Here is an 18510-nt window from a genome sequence, read left to right as displayed (position 1 = left end):
ACATCTCCTTTTGTTGGGAAAGCACCTTTCACCAAATACAGAGGGTCATGTTGTTGAAATTGGGGCTTAAAGATATTCACGCTAAGGTGTAAACCACATAGCCCCTTTTTATAAGGGCCAAATTAAGAAAAGCATTTCATTGCTTTTTTCCTACATATTTATGAATGGACTATATTCTAAAGAGAAGTGCAGTGGTTAAACTTTAGTTAACTAAAGGTGATTCCTCAAATTACATTGCTCCTACTGGATGCTTTTTGTTGTGTCTTCCCTTCCCTCTTTGTGTGTCCCAGAAGACACATACACACACAGTCAGAAGAGGTTCACACATAGATGACTATAATTTTAATAGATTTGAATGTATCCATCTCTAAAAATGTATTCTTTTAGAGATGTTTAAGATAATTGATTTCTACTAAACACCATATTCAAAATTTGACTCTTATAAAGAGGATGGATTGAAGAAATCATATCTAATATAATAGTGTTTTAATGCTAAAATGGATAATGAAAATGGGAAGAAACAAAGGGATAGCAAAAAGAACAGAAAATGAGGTTCTGATTGCTTTTAAACTGTTCCTTTGCTGGTCTTCTAGTTCTGGCCTTAAGAATATAGAAGTTAAACAGCTTCTCTAGATATGTTTCCTGAACTGTGGAGATTCCAGGAGGTTCTGAGAGAGCTAATTGGTGAAGTGTGATGAGGGAAAGAATCTTGTTAGAGGGATATTTGACCCATTACTTCCTAACATACTCGTAAATTCACCACCTGACACAAGCAAACACAGAACAATCAAACTCAATAATACATGCCCAATGTAGTTCATGAGAAATGCTGGGCTGGAGGAGGTGCAAGCTGGAATCAAGATTGCTGGGAGAAATGTCAATAACCTCAGATATGCAGATGACACCACCCTTATGGCAGAAAGTGAAGAGGAACTAAAAGCCTCTTAATGAAAGTGAAAGAGGAGAGTGAAAAAGTTGGCTTAAAGCTCAACATTCAGAAAACGAAGATCATGGCATCTGGTCCCATCACTCCATGGGAAATAGATAGGGAAACTGTCAGATTTTATTTTTTTGGGCTCAAAAATCACTGCAGATGGTACTTGTAGCCATGAAATTAAAAGGCGCTTACTCCTTGGAAGGAAAGTTATGACCAACCTAGATAGCATATTCAAAAGCAGAGACATTACTTTGCCAACAGACGTCTGTCTAGTCAAGGCTATGGTTTTTCCTGTGGTCATGTATGGATATGAAAGTTGGACTGTGAAGAAAGCTGAGCGCCAAAGAATTGATGCTTTTGAAGTGTGATGTTGGAGAAGACTCCTGAGAGTCCCTTGGACTGCAAGGAGATCCAACCAGTCCATTCTGAAGGAGATCCCATTCTGGGATTTCTTTGGAAGGACTGATGTTGAAGCTGAAACTCCAATAATTTGGCCACCTCATGCGAAGAGTTGACTCATTGGAAAAGACTGATGCTGGGAGGGATTGGGGGCCGGAGGAGAAGGGGATGACAGAGGATGAGATGGTTGGATGGCATCACCGACTTGATGGACATGAGTTTGGGTGAACTCTGGGAGTTGGTGATGGACAGGGAGGCCTGGCGTGCTGCAGTTCATGGGGTTGCAAAGAGTCAGACATGACTGAGCAACTGAACTGAATGAGTAGTTTATTGTATTGTACTGTATTACGCATTCAGTGGTTATTTATACTATGCTGTGTAGCATTTATAATCACACGAATAATGTTTTTCACAGGAGTTCTTTGAAATTGTTTGAGTTATTTTGGGGCAGTTGCTTCCCTGATTGTTCATTTGGTAAAGAATCTGCCTACAGTGCAGGAGACCTGGGTTCGATCCCTGGGTTGGAACGATCCCCTGGAGGAGGGAAAGGTTACCCACTCTAGTATTCTGGCCTGGAGAATTCCATGGACTGTATAGTCCATGGATGGGGTGTCAAAAGAGTTGGATACGACTGAGCGACTTATCACTTTCTTTCACTTTCTCTTAACTTTCAGAAATTATATTCGTTTATGATGCATGGTCCTCAAATAAGTATAGAGATCTCAATTTTGCATGTTTTATCCAAGAATGTAAATGTTAATGGAAAACCAACACATTTCTTGACCCATTGTGACTGTACTTGTCTTTAATAATTAACTTTGCTTGTTTGTTTTTAATCTCAGAGATGTGGTGAATCCGAAGTCTTAGATGAGAAGGAGTCCATTTCCTCAGCCTCCCTCACTGGATCTAGTTTACCTGTTTTCCAGAATGTTCTTCTAAGGTTTTTAGATACACAGGCCCCCTCCTTGTGTAAGTAAAGATCTTTGCTTCTAGATCTTAAACAAGGGAATTGACCTTTTTTTTGGGAACTGATCGTTTTTCTCCCTTACCTGTAATCTTATCAATGTAATTTACACTGAATATGCTGCATATTTTACTGAACAAAATTTTGGGGCAGTTATCAGTGGATGCTTTTATGACAGTCTTCAAAGACTTGAACATTTCTGGAGTTTTAGTAGTTAAAACAATAGGTCAGTTCGTTCTCTTGTATTTGATGGATTAATTTTCCCTTTCTAGATCTTTCTTACCAGAAGAGCGGCATTAAGGTCCTGTGACACTCACGACAGTTATTGTGATGATGAACTTCTCTTCTTTCCCTGTTTCCTAAGTTTCTGATTTTCTAACTTCTAATGTTAAAAGGGGGCAAAGGTAAAACAAAGGTACCTTAGAAGCAGGTTTCTGATACAAGGAAATGATTTGTGAAGATGGTCGACGGCTTGTCTGTGCTCCCTTAGTTGTTCGTGTTCTATCATGTTCTTTTTGTGTCTTAATTATTCCACTGCTGGTGGGGAGTAGGGTGGGGATGGGGAATAAACAACCACCAAGTGGGTTTATACTGTGGATGGAAACTTGAAAAAAAATCATTTGTGTAAGCTCAGTTGGCTTAATGTTATTTTGAGGTTTTTATTTGATGAAGTACAGCAGGGAGTATCTTATCTTCAGTTCAGTTCAGTCGGTCAGTCGTGTCCGACTCTTTGTGACCCCAGGAATTGTAGCACGCCAGGCCTCCCTGTCCATCACCAACTCCCGGAGTCCACCCAAACCCATGTCCATTGTGTCGGTGATGCCATCCAACCATCTCATCCTCTGCTGTCCCCTTCTCCTCCTGCCCTCAATCTTTCCTGATACTTTCAGTATCAGGGTCTTTTCAAATGAGCCAGCTCTTTGCATCAGGTGGCCAAAGTATTGGAGTTTCAGCTTCAACATCAGTCCTTTCAATGAACACCCAGGACTGATCTCCTTTAGGCTGGACTGGTTGGATCTCCTTGCAGTCCAAGGGACTCACAAGAGTCTTCTCCAACACCACAGTTCAAAAGCATCAGTTCTTTGGCACTCAGCTTTCTTCATAGTCCAACCGTCACATCCATACATGACTATAGATGATGGTGGACCAACAGAAAAATGGCAAAAAGTGACAGGAAAGGGAGAAAAAGTGTGGGAGGCAGAACAGGAAAGTATCTATGGAGGAGAGAGAGATGAAGCAGCAAGAAATAGTGCTGCTTTGACTCCTCTGAGGAGGACCTCATTTTCAGTTGAGTGACGCCTGGGGGTGAGGTTTTTTTAGGTTCTTGGTGGCTATCCTAGGGTAAAGGAGAACAAGAACCTTAGCCAAACTGGTGATTGGAACGGAGGAAGCGCTGAAGCCGGAGAAAGACAGGAGAGATTCTGGAGAGGAGAAACCGTGTTGTTGGGAATGGCAGTTAGCAGTTGGATGTACCTTGTGTCCTGGGGGAGACAGACACTTGGTCTTTGCTCCCCTCATCCCATCCCCATTCCTGTTGTTGCTTTGGGAAAAAGTTCTTCCTCCTGTGCCTGGGTTGCTCTGGATCCTGTTTATTGCTTTGTCAGGGAACGCTCTTCTGCTTCTCTGAAGAGTTTTCTCTCGCCATAGAGTTTGGAGGTGAGCAAGAACAGACATACAGGCTTAAGATTTTAGGGCTCTGAGTTTAGTGTTCCCTGGGTCCATCTGTCGTCTTTCTCAGTGTTTGAGTGTGATGATACCACGGCCTGAGCTTTGTAGGTTAGTCTTAGTAGTTTAATCATTTTTAACCTTATCTCAAAGGTAGAGATACAAAGTTTGAGAGTGTAGTTGCAATATTAAAAGTCATAAGTTAAATAGCTTACTTATGAATTTTAAAAGATGACAGCTTCATCTTGGGGCCCTTTTTATTGTATTGTTCCTTTTCCTTTTCAGTGGATTCTACTCACTAGCTTTTTTCAGATACCATCTGAATTATGGTTCTGTTGTGATGTCTCCTTTGAAAAAGTGCTCCATTCCCACCCCACCACCCCCCTTCCCCCGAGTATACAGATGCTCAAAATAGAACAGACAGATATGAATCATGAATCATAACAGTTATAAAAGTAGAATGCGAGGAGAGTAATCTCGCCTTGCCTTTTTTTTCCTCTTACCTGAAATTTTGTGTGTTTACACGGTTGCTTAAATGGTCATTCATTTGCCAGGGACCACTACCTTTAATTTTGAGACAGTGCCTTGAACACTGGATGCTGTTTTGCAGGTACAGTGGGGAGAGAACTGGTGTACTGGTTCTGCAATGGAAGCTAGATGTCTGTAGCGAATTTTCCAATAAATCCTTTATTAAAAATAAAGAGAGAGAATAGGAAAAATAGTGAAAATTTTAAGCCTGAGTGCTTGTCTTTGTTCTTTTTCTCCTCTCCTCAGTCAGGGAAACTGAACTCTTGATGGCCTTTGTCTCCTCACAGCGGATCCAAACAGTGAATGCGAGAAGGTGGAGTTCGTCAACCTGGTGCTGCTCTTCTGCGAGTTCATCCGGCACGACGTCTTCTCCCACGACGCCTACATGTGCACCCTCATCTCTCGGGGAGACCTGTCTGTCACCGCCTCCACGCGACCGCGGTCGCCAGCAGGAGAGAATACAGACGAGCACTATCCAAAGGACCACGACATGAAAATGGAGGTACGGTCCTGGGAGGGGCCCCCGCCTTGGACCTGAACTGTGCTGGGAATCACTTTTGGAAGGGTTGCATGCTGGTGGAAGGGTGATGGCTTTTCAGTTGTAGTCACTTGTTTCAAAGCTCATTTATTGCTGCTTCTCACTGACACAACAAAATTTGGACTATAGTTTATATCTTCTAGAATTTTCTTCTGGGTATGCTAAAACTGAAAAGATTCGACAGGCCATCACATTTTTCACTGAATTGGAATTGTGTGCTTCCAGTTTTATGTATTTCTAATCTCCAGTTTTACTGTAATGTTTAGCCTCAAATTTGGACTTGTTTTGGCCCTGATGTCATGACTGTTTTTATTCTAAATAGCATCTTTCCCCCAATGTCTCATTACTTATATCGCTGTTTGATACTTATATTGCTGTTTTATACGTATGTTTTAGTCATAACACATTATATTTTCATTTCAATTAATTGCAAATTTAATCTATCTTTCAAACGTAGAATTGCGCTTTTCAGCAAATTACTTTATGCTGTGAGTATGACTTTATCATTTTCTGCCAATTTTCTGATATTTTGGACATTGTTCCAGGTACTTATGGGACTTTTCAAGGCCAAAAACATGAAGTTGGTGATGGGAAATAATAGAAAATTGTTAGAGATTATGATAGTTTCTGAAAAATAAAGCCTCATATTGGTCCTGTGAGAGTTTCAGCATATGCTGTTATGATATTTTACAATAATGGCTATCTTTGTAATTTAAAAATGTGCCTTTAGAATTGCACATGTGAATTTATAGTTTATACTCTTAAATATTTTTGAAAATTACTTGTTTAATATGAATACTTTTGTTTCTAAATTTGTCCACAGTAAAAAAAGTTAGAGTAAAACATAAAATTACTTTACCTGTTTATGCTTTTTCTATGTTTCTCTGTCTCTCTCTTTTGTTTGCTGTTTTTGGACATCAAGGTATTTTGTATGTTAAATATACTTAGATTTTTCTTACTAAGGCTAGTTGGTGAGCATGTGACTGGGAATAGCCCCAAGAAGGAAATTATGGTCAGTTTGGTTTTAATCAGGAAGTTTGTGCAATTTTTTTCTTGAAATAGCACGGAAGTTAAATCTTTTTTATCATGAGGACAAAGAACGTGACTTTGTAAAGCAGTGTGTATCTTAACTTCCTTTTCTTTTATTGAAGAAAAACACACTGAGGGGAAAAAAGACATAAGATGACTTAATGTCACTGTCATGTTTTAGCTTCAGCTTCTTAATGAACTACAAAATTTACAATGTGACTTTCTTTCTCTGGCAATTATCAGGAACAGACTATTATGGCGCATATGGGCATTGACTCAGGAACTACTAATATTTTTGATGAAGTAGACAAGAATGACTTTAAAACTGACTTTGTTTCGGAATTTCCAGTAGGTTCAACCTTCCAATTCTTATTGACCATGAACCCCTCCTCCCCCACCTCTATCCCCCGCTGTCTCCTCCTCCTGCCCCTTGCCTTGTGTATTGGCATGGCCCCTGTACTTGTGATGTAAGTGTCTTTCTCTGGAATGAATTCCACCCCAGGCCACAGTTCATCATCTCACACTGCTGTCTCATTTCAGTTCATCCTCAGTTTTCACTGCATTCCCTCCTCCTGTAAATTAAAACACTCTCATCCTCCTGGTTGACCGTGACTCCTTTGTTTAGAGATCATTATCTCTCAGGAATCCATGAATATCATTTCATCAGGACAGGCCATGTTGATTTGCTGGATGTGTGTTCAGCTTCTAAATAACAGCTTTCCTGGCTCTGGACTTCTTGTACATTCTTCTACTTTATCTCGGCATAATTACAAAGTGTTCTTCCTCATGGATCTCAGTGTGTAACTAACTCTTTATGAAAACACATCTTGGTTGGGGTACAGACTAAAACCTTTGTATCTGTTTTTCATGAGCTTTATAAGTGAATTATTTCTTTGTATATGTTTTTGTAGGAAATGTAGCCCTATGAGGAAGACACTTAGTTATCAGTCTAATTTTATCCCTGGTCCTCTGGGAAATGGAGCCATGCACATTTCTTACCTGTGTGTGTGGTTGCCACTTTCTCATCTTTGGAACGGGGGATGATGCTCCTGATCTGAATATGAAATTTGTGGAAATTGACACAGTTCATTATTTTGCTAATGGTTAAATAAGGAGAAGATATGGTACGAGTGTCTTGTGTGTTGGAGTTGTGTGCTTTGGTTTCGCGCTTTCATTTACAGTCTCCAACGTTTGTTTTACATGACTTAGATTTTTTCTCCCATGCCTGGAGAGTCCTGTGAGAGTGCCAACCCTTCTCTGGGCAGAAGAATGTCAGTTAATGGTGAGAAGCTGTTGAAGAGAGAAAAACCAAGGGAGTTGATTTTTCCATCTAATTATGACCTCCTACGACACCTGCAGTATGCAACCCATTTTCCCATACCTCTGGTAAGTCGCTTGTCAGTTGGCAAGCTGATCATTTCATTGTAGGGTCACTGATTATTCAACTGCTTGCCTGAGTACTACATATGAAAGAGGTGAGTTTTTTGTATTCACCACCTGCTTTTGTTTGTTATGGTTCTTACCATGTAGCTTATGTGCTCGTGTAGTCTACATTCATGGTATCGTACTACTGACATTTAGCAAAATTTTTCACATTAGTATACTTGAACTAACAGCATCTGAGTCACTGCAAATGATGTTGGTATGTATTTTCCTACTTTGATTTGAAACTCATTTACTAAGTAGCTTTTATCTGCACTGTATTGTGGTAGGTACTTTTGGCATTGTACAGATGAGTAAGAACTTTTGAGCACAGAAAAGATGAAAAAGATAGGGAGACAAATGTCTATAAAATGACAAGCCCCAGAATAAGTGAAATAACTTGAGTAAAAACCCAAGTGTCCACTGAAAAGTGAACCGTTTGACTTTCCCAGAACTCTTCTACTCTGAAAGAATAAAGATGGGAGGAGGGGAAAACATCTGGTTGAAAAATTGGCTCATGCTTCATAGAAAAGGTCATATATGTGATGGACTTGGATTTCCACTTGTTGACTTTAAGAACTGGATGATAGCACATGGGAAATAGTTGCTGGGAAATTTAGTGTTTGAGTCATAACAAGTGATGTGGTTTATTTTGAAGGGAAACAAGATTAGTTTTCTGCTATATGTTATGAAAATTGGGCCAAAATTTATAACAAAAAAAAATTCTTAGGTTCACTATCCTTTTTCGTGGAATTTTAACTTATTTCAGTGAGTCTGTTTTTTTTTAATAGAAGACTATTATTACTACTATTTTTTAAAAAAATGTAATTGTGAGGTGCATATTATATTATTTCCTGGACACCTTTGAGGAGCTTTGATCTCTAGGCTAAATAGTTTCTTAAATTTTTAAATTTTTTTGGTTATTTTTGAACATTCTCTGAAATGACTTTCAAAATCACTACACCCATATATTTTATTTTCTTGTTACAATTAAGAACCCCTTGTTAATTATCCTATGTCTAGGACTATATTGAAAGTAACTAAAATTGTTTCTTTTTCATTACTGGTTGAATATACCAATATTTTTCATCTGCTACCTGTGGGTATCACTCATTTTCTGCATATTGGAACAACTTCACAGTGTATTTAGGGCAGTAGGAACAGTAGCTTGATATTTTAGATAGATATTTAATTCTTAAAGAATTCATGGGTGAACCATCATGATGTCTGATTTGTTTTAAAATAGTCAAAAAGATTTCATATTGAAGTCTAGAGTTGAGTTAATATTAATGTACTGGTGTTAATGTCCTGGTTTTGATGAATACATCGTGGTACGAAAGGCTTTAGCTCTAGGGCAAACTAGATGAAGAAGATATGGGAACTGTCTGTACTATCTTTTTGCTTTATCTGTAAATTTTAAATTATCCCAAAATGTGTATTTGGAAAAAATAGGGGAAAGGAAGGAAATGTGGCAGAAACTTGAAAATGGTTGAGACTGGTTGAGGGTTCTGTGCTCTTCTCCTGGGTGAGCAGCGCTTTGCAGGGCTCCCTGTGTGTGTGGGTGTGAGAGCAGGGGGCTGCGCGAGCATGCGCTTCTTTCCTCTGTGATTGTGACTTCATGTGATCTGTGGTGACACAGCTGTTCCCAGCACTGAAATTCTCAAGACTGTCCTCTTCTTTAGAGGAAAGAGCGTGAATGATTCCCAGGGACCAAGTCTCCTGATGGATTATGACAGAATTCAGCTGCGATGCGAAATCATAAAAGAGCTGCTAGAAATTTGACATTAGAGGGTAGAATTCTTTAATAGCCTTCTATTACCAGTTGTCTAGAAGTGCCTTTACTGTGAGTGTAATTGAGACTAAACCATCAGAAAAGGGGAAATAAAAGCGTATACTAGTAAAACTGTGCCATTGTGGATGCTGTCGTGAGTCTGACTCGCCTATTATGCACATGAGAATACAAGAATATGATTTAAAAATAAACAGTTTGTTTTTTATCGCCCCCGCCCCCACTTTGTCTCTAAAATGTGGCTCTAGTGAGTGAAGGCCAAGGAGAGAAGACTAAAAGGCACCTTGACTAAAAGATTCAGAAAAGTAAGCCAGTTTCATATATGCTCTTGTATGAATGATGTCTTCATGTGCTCATCAGTAAGACTGTGCTCTCAGTGGCCACCAAGCCCAGGTCCTAGTGTCCAGGCATTCAGCCAGCCTCTGCCACAGATCATTTAGGGTCATTTAGACCCTATCTGTGTCAGACATGTGATAACCGACAGGGCTTGCTGTCATTACCACTAGCCCCCTGGGGCTGGTGCAGTGCCTGCCATGTTAGAGGTGTCATGGGCACTTTTTTGGGTGCCTTTTCTCATGTACTGTTCTGCTTAGACTGTACATCCTCAGACAATGTGTAGTAAAGCTATGGGCAGGAGTTGTCCAAGGTTCAGCTGTCAGAAAATAGTTCGCGGCACAGAGCTAAAAAATGAGTCTGGAATTCAAACTTGTTACTTTTCAGGAACACCATTTCTTTTCCCTTGCTTCCTTCCTTTTCTTCCCTCTTTCCTTATTTTTCTTTCTGTCTTTCTCTCTCCCTTTCTTCCCTCCTACCATCCCTCCTATCCTTTGAGATCATTTATTTATTTATTTATTTTAGTTATCTTTATTTTATTTATTATTATTATTTTTTACTGTACAGTATTGTATTGGTTTTGCCACACATCAACATGAATCAGCCACAGGTGTACACGTGTTCCCAGTCCCAAACCCCCCGAGATCATTTATTTTTATTGAGGTAGTGTTGATTTATAACATTAGAGATGTTCCACGTGTAAACATTTTATTTCTACTGCGGTATCCCCCGCAGTGTGCTCTCCACCCAAAACTTAGTTTCCCTTTGTCACCAAACAGCTGATCCCCGTTACCCATGTCACCCTCCTCCTCTGGTGACCACTACTCTGTTCTCTGTGTCTGCGTGTTTGTTTTTGCTCAAACAACACCATTTCTTAATAATTGCATTACTGATTGTTTTGATGTGGGCTTTTATAATGGAAACAAAAGCAATACAAAGTCTTATATATGCTTATCTTGATTTTTTAGTCTCCCTCCCGTAAGTCAGTCTTCATTTAATACCGTCTACCGAACCCTTTCTGCTTTACTTGCATTTGAGAGGATTGGATCCGTATGACTCTTGAGAGTGGAGCCATGCACACATTGCATGGCTGGGCCCCCCATGGGGTCACACTCAACTTTAGGACCTCGGGGCACATTTCAGCTAAGCTCATGCTGCTTTTCTTTCTAAGAAGTCCTTGAAATGTGGAGCCGACATGTCTATTTCAAGGCTATTTGACTGGTGCTAGTTTTCCATACCTTTGATGTGAGTTCCAAAACAGTAGTTTTGGCAGTTAGTATAACTTAACAACCCCCCCACTTGAAAATGTTATGGGGTATGTTCTTTACTGCTACAAATAAATATAAGAAATCACTGAATTTGTCATTACTAACAGTAAAAAAAATCGTTATTTATAACCTGTAGGTAGAATATAAGGTACGTTCAAAAACCATGCTTTTCCGAGCCCTTTTATAAGTAAAAAATTGTAAGCTGTTGTGGTAGGACACACTTAGATGTTAAAAATTGGAGCATTGAGCCAAAAAGTTACTGTTTTTAAGTGATGGATTAAAAATCAATCAGGCTCAGGTGATTTTAGGTAAGAAATCACCCCCCCCCCTCCCCCCCGCTTTTTTTAAAAAGTGATCTAAAGGGCTTTAAAGTGTGTTGCTAAAGGGCTTTCTGGCAACTCACATAGAGAGTATTTTGCGTATTTCTATCAGAAGTCAGCTCCAGGCCTTTAAATGAATACCTAATGAATATTTCAGACTCTGTGTCATAGAACTCACTTAGGTTTTAAGGATATTGCAGGGTTTATATTGGTTCAACAAGATTTTTTAGTTTTTTGTTTTTTTTTTGTACAAACATTTGTATTAAGGAGCATCAACAACCACAAGAGTACAGTTGGGCTTGTATTCAGAAACAGTTTCTTGGTAAACCAAGCCGCATTTGCCCTCTGTCTGTATTTTCACTTACGGAGGCTCTTTTCTCCCTCCTTCCCAGGAGTTTGTACACTTAATTGCCTAGTGAGGCAAGAAGTTATAGCATGAAAAAAATCCTGTATTTATGCATTGTTTTCAGACCTTGATTTTTCTTTTTGAGCCTTGGACTCCTTATGGGAAACAAATGTCTCAGTGATCTTTAATCGGAAAGCTTTTGAGAGATGATAGTACAGGATTGGATCGAAACACAGATTGGACACAGCCAGGAGCAGTGTGGCCTCTTTTGCCTTGAAAAGTGAAATCCTGGTGGAACAGTCAGATATGACCTCTGTCTGGCTGAGGGTGTATGGGATTCGGACAATGTGATAAGGAACAAAACATATGAGGTAGCCTGTAGTCACCAGAAGTATACTGACGAGAGCTCTCTTCACGTTTGGATAATTTTCATTATCTTTGTTTCTGTAGAGTTGTCGAATTACAAGGCAGTTAGATATTAAGATGATGGCTGAGAAATTGAAGAATATTGCTATACTTATGAAATTTGTCAGCAAATGCCAGTTTCTTCCAAACTCATTTTTGAATTCCATGCAGCCCACGTTGGGCTTTTCCTTGATGTCTTTGATGGGAATGATCATGTTTGGCACCATTATAAGAAGGACCATTAGCCACACAACAGCTGATATCATTTTAGCAAACCCAGGTTCTTGTATTCGATAAATCTTGGAGGTGTATGTCAACTGAAGACAGCGATCAATGCTAACGAATGCTAAGAAGATTATAGATAAGTACATATTGATGTAGATGAGGCAGGCTGTCACTTGGCAGTGGAATATCCTCAGCTTCCAGGGTGCAACACCCAAGTCAACAGTGATTTTCACTGGTAATGCCAGAGTAAGCAGGAAATCAGCTGTAAGCAAATTAATTAAGTATATGCTCACACACCTGTGACTGGTGTTTCTCTGTATGAAAGCCCAGGTTGCAAAACAACTTCCAATAATTCCAATGAGGAAAACTAAATAAAAGAAATATGTGAATGGCTCTAGGTCTCTGTAAACTGGGCAGAAGGTAGAACTGTTGGTCATCTTCAAGGACAGTAGGGATGATTGTCCAGAAAGAACAAAGACAAAAAGCTCCAAAGAATCTGTTAAAAAAAAAAACCAAAACAAATGAGAGGGAAGGGAGGTTAGTAATTCAAGTTAGAAATTGTTTTCTTCAAACAGAATTATATTCCTGAAACCATGGTCTCAATCACTCTGCTTCTTAGAATTTTATTGGTGAAGTTACTTGATGTGTGGATTGGTGGGAACATCTTTGATTACGAGGAAGGAAGCCTGGGGTTTCCATGGTCTGATTTTGTGATTTTGGGAAATCCCGTGTAAGTTGCTGCTAGAAGGGATGTTTTTGAATTCACACTTTTGCATCCTGATAGCTTGTTTGTAACCAGTTGGGTTGGAAGTTAGTTTGTAGAGGAAATAAGTGAACTGAATTTCTGAGAAATAGAGGAAACAAAAGGTTTGGTTGCGGCTGAGCCTGAATTGCTCTCAATGAGGCTTCCTGGCTTTTGTTTTCATAGGTTGATAGAACTCTTCATGCTGGAGAAACCTAGGTGGAGAGGGGAGGTGAGAGGGGACAGAAAATTGTACTAAAATCTAAAAGATTTTTATTTAAATAATAGGCCTTTTGTTGTGTAACCTACCGGAACAGTTTTACAATCAGAATTTCGTTTCATTTTTCTTTTTTAACAGAAGTTGTAGGATTAGCATCTGGTCTTTGACTGATGTTCTGGATTATGATGGTGTAGACCTGTCCTGTCTGGGTTGGTAACCTACAACCACAGATGACCATTAAGCCCTTGAAAAGTGACCAGTCCAAACTGACTTGTGCTGTAAGCGCAAAGTACGCACTGGGTCTTAAAAAATATTTAGTATGAAATATTATAAAGAGTAGTCACTACTTGCACTATTCTTACAATATTTTACATTAAATCTTTAAAACCCAGTGTGTACTTTGCATTTACAGCACAAGTCAGTTTGAACTGGTCACATTTCAAAAGCTTAAGGAGTAAAATTGTGCTATTTTATGCATGTAATGCCACAGTTAGTAAAATGTGTCAGTAATTTTTATATTGAGCATATATTGAAATGATATTTTTGATACATTAGGTTAACTATATTATTAAAATTAATTTCTCCTGCTTTTGCTTTTTTAAGTGTAGCTGCAAGATAGTTTTAAAATAGCTTTGTGGTTTGCTTTGTATTTCTCTTAAACAGTGCTTGCATAGATGTTTCCTTGTCAGTAAGTTTGACCCAAGATTGTATTTTAAAGGCTTCTAGGGCAAGAGTCGGAGAAGTCAATGGCACTCCACTCCAGTACTCTTGCCTGGAAAATCCCATGAATGGAGGAGCCTGGTAGGCTGCAGTCCATGGGGTCGCTAAGAGTTGGACACGACTGAGCGACTTCACTTTCACTCTTCACTGTCATGCATTGGAGAAGGAAATGGCAACCCACTCCAGTGTTCTTGCCTGGAGAATCCCAGGGATGGGGGAGCCTGGTGGGCTGCCGTCTATGGGGTCGCAGAGAGTTGGACACAACTGAAGTGACTTAGCAGGGCAAGGGTATATGATTGTTGGTTACAAAGTTCTCAGAAGAGAAGCTCAGTTATATATATATATATATAGATAGATGTATCAAAACATCTAACTTTAGCACTTTAGGGTTTTTTTTTTTCCTTCTTTCATTGTGGGTTTCAAGGCAGTCAAGGCCAAGTGTGTAAGTCCTGCCCTTGGAACCATTATGATCATCTCTGATAGTGACAAAGTCTTGTCATGTTCCCTCCAAATCTGGAATATTGGATGATGTATAGCGTAAGTTAAACAAACTAGTCTTCATAAACTCATGCCCTTAGGGCTGTGGCACCCTCCTCATGAATATTAAACAATTTCCTTCCTTTGATTTATTGATCAGAAGGTTTTGTGTTTTAGCAAGAAAAAAATTCATGTGCAGCTTTTAAAAATAGCAACCAGTAACTTTAGGGGCTAAGAAGGCCACTTCTCTGAAACATCCTTTTGAAAACACAAAAACTTTAGAAGCTTTTTTAAATCATTAATTCTCCTAATTATTTAATGATCCATTGGGTACATCTTGGGGTGAAACAATATGTAAGTGGATGGATAAGGCGGATATATATAAAGCTTTCTAAATTAAAGGGATATTTAAAGAGAGTACATGTTTTTCCCATTTCCCTACTTGAGATAGGACTTGAGAGTCCAGGAATAACATCATTCTGTACTAAACTCAGTGATAGTCATCAAACACATTCTTTGTATCTGGTACCATGCCAAATACTTTACATGTACTGATTTAACTTTTTATTATTTCTATCATATAGATGTTGTCTCCCTTACCTTTTTTAAATTGGGGTATGGAGGTGCCTTATAAAACTAAAAATAGAGCTACCATATGATCCAGTGAGCCCATATATTGGGTATATACTCTGAGAAAACCGTGATTCAAAAAGACACATGCACCCCAGTGTTGGCTGCAGCACTGTTTGTAGTAGCCAGGACCTGGAGCAGCCTAAATGTCCACTGACAGATGAATGGGTAAAGCTGTGGTACATATATACCATGGAATATTACCTGGCTATAAAAAGGAACAAAATTAGGTCATTTGTATCCCTGTTTTATAGATGAGAAAGCTGAGGCACCATGAGGTTGAGTGGCACTTGCGGTTTTATAGCTGATTAACTGTAGAGCCAGGATTCCCAGCCAGACAGTCTGATCTTAGAAGCCATGTTCAAAACCACTTTGAAACTGTGTCTCAGTAGTAATAATAATAATAGTGGTTATTATTATCATTTTGAGGAATAATGGCTTATACTTGATTTACAATGTTGTGCTAATTTTAGTTGTACAGCAAACATATATCTACTCTTTTTTAGATTTTTTTTTTTTAACCTGTGTAAGTCCCTACAGAGTATTGAGTAGGGTTCCCTGTGCTTGCAGTAGGTCCTTATTAGTTATCTATTTTATATACAGTACTCTTGCCTGGAAAATCCCATGGACGGAGGAGCCTGGTAGGCTACAGTCCTTGGGGTAGCGAAGAGTCGGACACGACTGAGCGACTTCACTTTCACTTTTCACTTTCATGCTTTGGAGAAGGAAGTGGCAACTCACTTCAGTGTTCTTGCCTGGAGAATCCCAGGGACGAGGGAGCCTGGTGGGCTGCCGTCTCTGGGGTCTCACAGAGTCGGACACGACTGAAGTGACTTAGCAGCAGCAGTGTGTTTATGTCAATCCCAATCTCCCAGTTTATCCCTCCCCACTTTACCCTTGGTAACCATAAGTTTGTTTTCTACATCTGTGACCCTTTGTGTTTTATGGATAGGTTCATTTGTACCATTATTTTTAGATTCCACATATAAGTGGAATCATATGATACTTGTCTTATTTTTATTACAATATCAAGCCTTCACTAAGTGCTTACTATTGTCAGGAACTATAGTCTAAAAATTTTCATGTAGAAGAGCAGAAATAGAATATTCATTCTTAATTTTTCCCCTACATACTAATGAATGACATTTAGGCTCTGTGTGTTTTGATGTTTCATTTTACAATAGATATATTAAAAAAAAATTCTCGGTTCTATCTTTTAAGCCTAAGCCTTCTCTTTTTTTCAGAATTGCTGTTTGTAGTCTCTCCATGTCATCTGCACTGTCTTCCTCCCAACTCTGTAGTTTAATTGGTGGGACCCCTGCTGTTCTGGGAGCACTTCCTTCCTTCCTTTGTACTTTTTGTTGTGATAGGATTTGGGGCTCATAGGACTGCCAGGATGCAGGGAACCCTTATTTATAACATTTGGTCCAGTCCCTGGGTTTGAGGACACTGAGGTCTGGCACCTGGGTGTTGGACAGGGTTCCCTGGCTTGTTGGAGCAGACTAGGGTCCCACCTTGTTGATGATTTTCTAGGCTCTCTACCTTTATCCTTCCCAGCCCCGATCCTGCCTATCCTAAATGCCTAAAGGAAGCCCTTCAGATCTGAAGTCTGTTCTAGGTTTTACTGACATCCTTATGACTTGACTTTTGCTAATAACCATTTATTTATTAACCATTTATTCTGAACATTGTTTTGTTCTCTGGGTCAAAAGCTAGTGTCAGTGTAGATGAACCGTCACCTCCCACCTTTGCTCATTGTTCCTTTACAGAGGTGCTAGGATTTTGGCCTAGGCCCTTGTATTTCAAATGTTACATTATGATCGTAACATATAATACATTTCTGTGAGTGTCCCTATTGCTCCTATGGTAAAGTCTCATTTTATAGATGACTGTGGTAAAGAGAGGATTAGAGAATTAATTAGTTTTGATCAGTTAGCCTACTGTTATCTGGAACTGACCAGCCGAGGGTAATTTATTTAAAAATAATTACAATGTAACTATTCACTCCATAGTGCTTGAGAGTCATGCAGGGCCTCCCAGTTGTTTTTCTTTAACCTCCCGCTAGCTTGCAGTGAAGCCCAAATTTCTCATTTAAAACTTTTGGTCATATCAAAAATTTAACAGTTGTAAAATTATACTATAATAGCATTCTGTGTTTTCCATCATGAATTTGAAAACTAAGTGCTCGATGAATATATTTTTTTAAGTAATTATTAGCCTATGGACATCTGAGGTGCCCATGTGTATTCTAGCAAAATCAAGAAGAGATTTCTAGTGTTTCCTTTGTTTGAGAGTGCCCATTGCTTAGACCCTCATGAGATAACTCATTAGTTGTTCTTTACAGAAGTCACAATGGAATTTTCTAGATATTACCTATCACAGTGTTTGTAGAGCCCTGTTGTGCCCTGTGGTGAAGAAATACAACATAGCCTTCATCCATCCAGTTTTAAAATCTAGTTACTGACTAGTTAGGCTTTCCCATCAGGAAGTAGTATTCAGTGTTGCGTGAATTAAGCTGTCTTTCTGAAAGGGATGGATGAGGTCTTCAGGTAGAAGAAAATTACAGTGTAGTTCACACTGAGAATCTATTTGGAGTTTAATAATTGGTGCCTTCTTGCACAGCAACCTTATTACATGTTGGCATTTTCAGCTCACATGGTTTAAGCACTGAAAATCATAGATTCCCTGCCATGTAAAGAAACTGAATATATTAAGTATTTAGGAAGACATACCTGGAGGTGTATTCTCTGTGCTTCAGCGGGCCTTGCTCCAAGTCTTCAGAGAAACATGAGCTGTTTGGCTAGCTTCAGCGGTAGTAGGCCCGCTGCAGGACTGCCGGCTGCACTAAAAATTTCCTTTCCTTTTTGTGTGGTTTTAAAATGTTGCATATTGACGTAGATGAAACTGTGGTTTGCAGATAGTTTAACTATTTTTTTCTTTTCTTTTAAAAAATTTTACCTTTATGAAAGCCTCCTCAAGAAGTTCTTTTCAATTTTGTACAAAGTTTCTTCAACAATTAAGATTTGTTTGTTCTTGTAGAGGAAAGATTTTTATTCATCTGTTGTAATACCTATGTTTTTTTGTAATCACCCAAGCTGTGCTTTTCATCATAACAGTATTAAAGAATGCCAGTTTTTGCGTCTTGAATGGTGTTATGAGTTAAAGAAACCAGGTGTTTAAGCAGAATTTCTTTAGTATATATACTGACACTCATCAGCTTTCAAAATGATAATTTTAAAAATTGTTGCAATTTTAATACTGCTGTGAGACATCTGCCAACATACAAAAAATATGTGATTTTAGAGAGTCTGATACAGTGTATTTTTTATTTATCTTCATTTTTTGTTCATTTTAGAATAATTTGGAAATATAAGAGGAAAATCATTATGTACAGAGATAATCACGGTTAACATTTTTGCTACATACATTTTCTGGCTTTGTTTTATTTATTTATTTTAATCAATTACTCAAAACTTTTTTTAGCTGTGCTCGGTCTTTGTTGCTGTGTGCAGGCTTTCTGTAGCTGCGGTGAACGGGGAGTATTTTCTGGTTG

The 18510-nt window shown here is 38.9% G+C and overlaps 2 protein-coding genes across 13 annotated transcripts in view; one reads left to right on the top strand and one right to left on the bottom strand.

Annotated features, from left to right (window-relative positions):
- MED12L (mediator complex subunit 12L) overlaps positions 1-18510 on the top strand; it is a 360384-nt gene that overhangs the window by 108171 nt on the left and 233703 nt on the right. For 10 of the 12 annotated variants that reach the window (XM_060394814.1, XM_060394799.1, XM_060394794.1 and 7 more), the window contains 3 exons: positions 2179-2305; positions 4781-4995; positions 7270-7446. In XM_060394814.1, the coding sequence (XP_060250797.1) occupies positions 2179-2305; positions 4781-4995; positions 7270-7446 (519 nt within the window). Of the gene's footprint in view, positions 1-2178; positions 2306-4780; positions 4996-6303; positions 6409-7269; positions 7447-18510 lie in introns of all 12 variants that reach the window. The other 2 variants (XM_042235611.2, XM_060394802.1) reach the window with 1 other exon arrangement.
- On the bottom strand, positions 10296-17803 carry GPR171 (G protein-coupled receptor 171). Its single transcript, XM_004003253.5, has 2 exons — positions 17690-17803; positions 10296-12664 (listed from the first exon to the last, which is right to left on the bottom strand). The coding sequence occupies exon 2, from the start codon at positions 12603-12605 to the stop codon at positions 11646-11648; it is 960 nt and encodes a 319-aa protein (XP_004003302.1). The 5' UTR covers positions 12606-12664; positions 17690-17803; the 3' UTR covers positions 10296-11645.

The sequence above is a fragment of the Ovis aries genome, chromosome 1 (assembly GCF_016772045.2).
Source record: "Ovis aries strain OAR_USU_Benz2616 breed Rambouillet chromosome 1, ARS-UI_Ramb_v3.0, whole genome shotgun sequence".
NCBI lineage: Eukaryota > Metazoa > Chordata > Mammalia > Artiodactyla > Bovidae > Ovis > Ovis aries.
The sequence above is the reverse complement of the archived record's forward strand: the minus strand, read 5'-3'. Positions and strand labels throughout refer to the sequence as shown.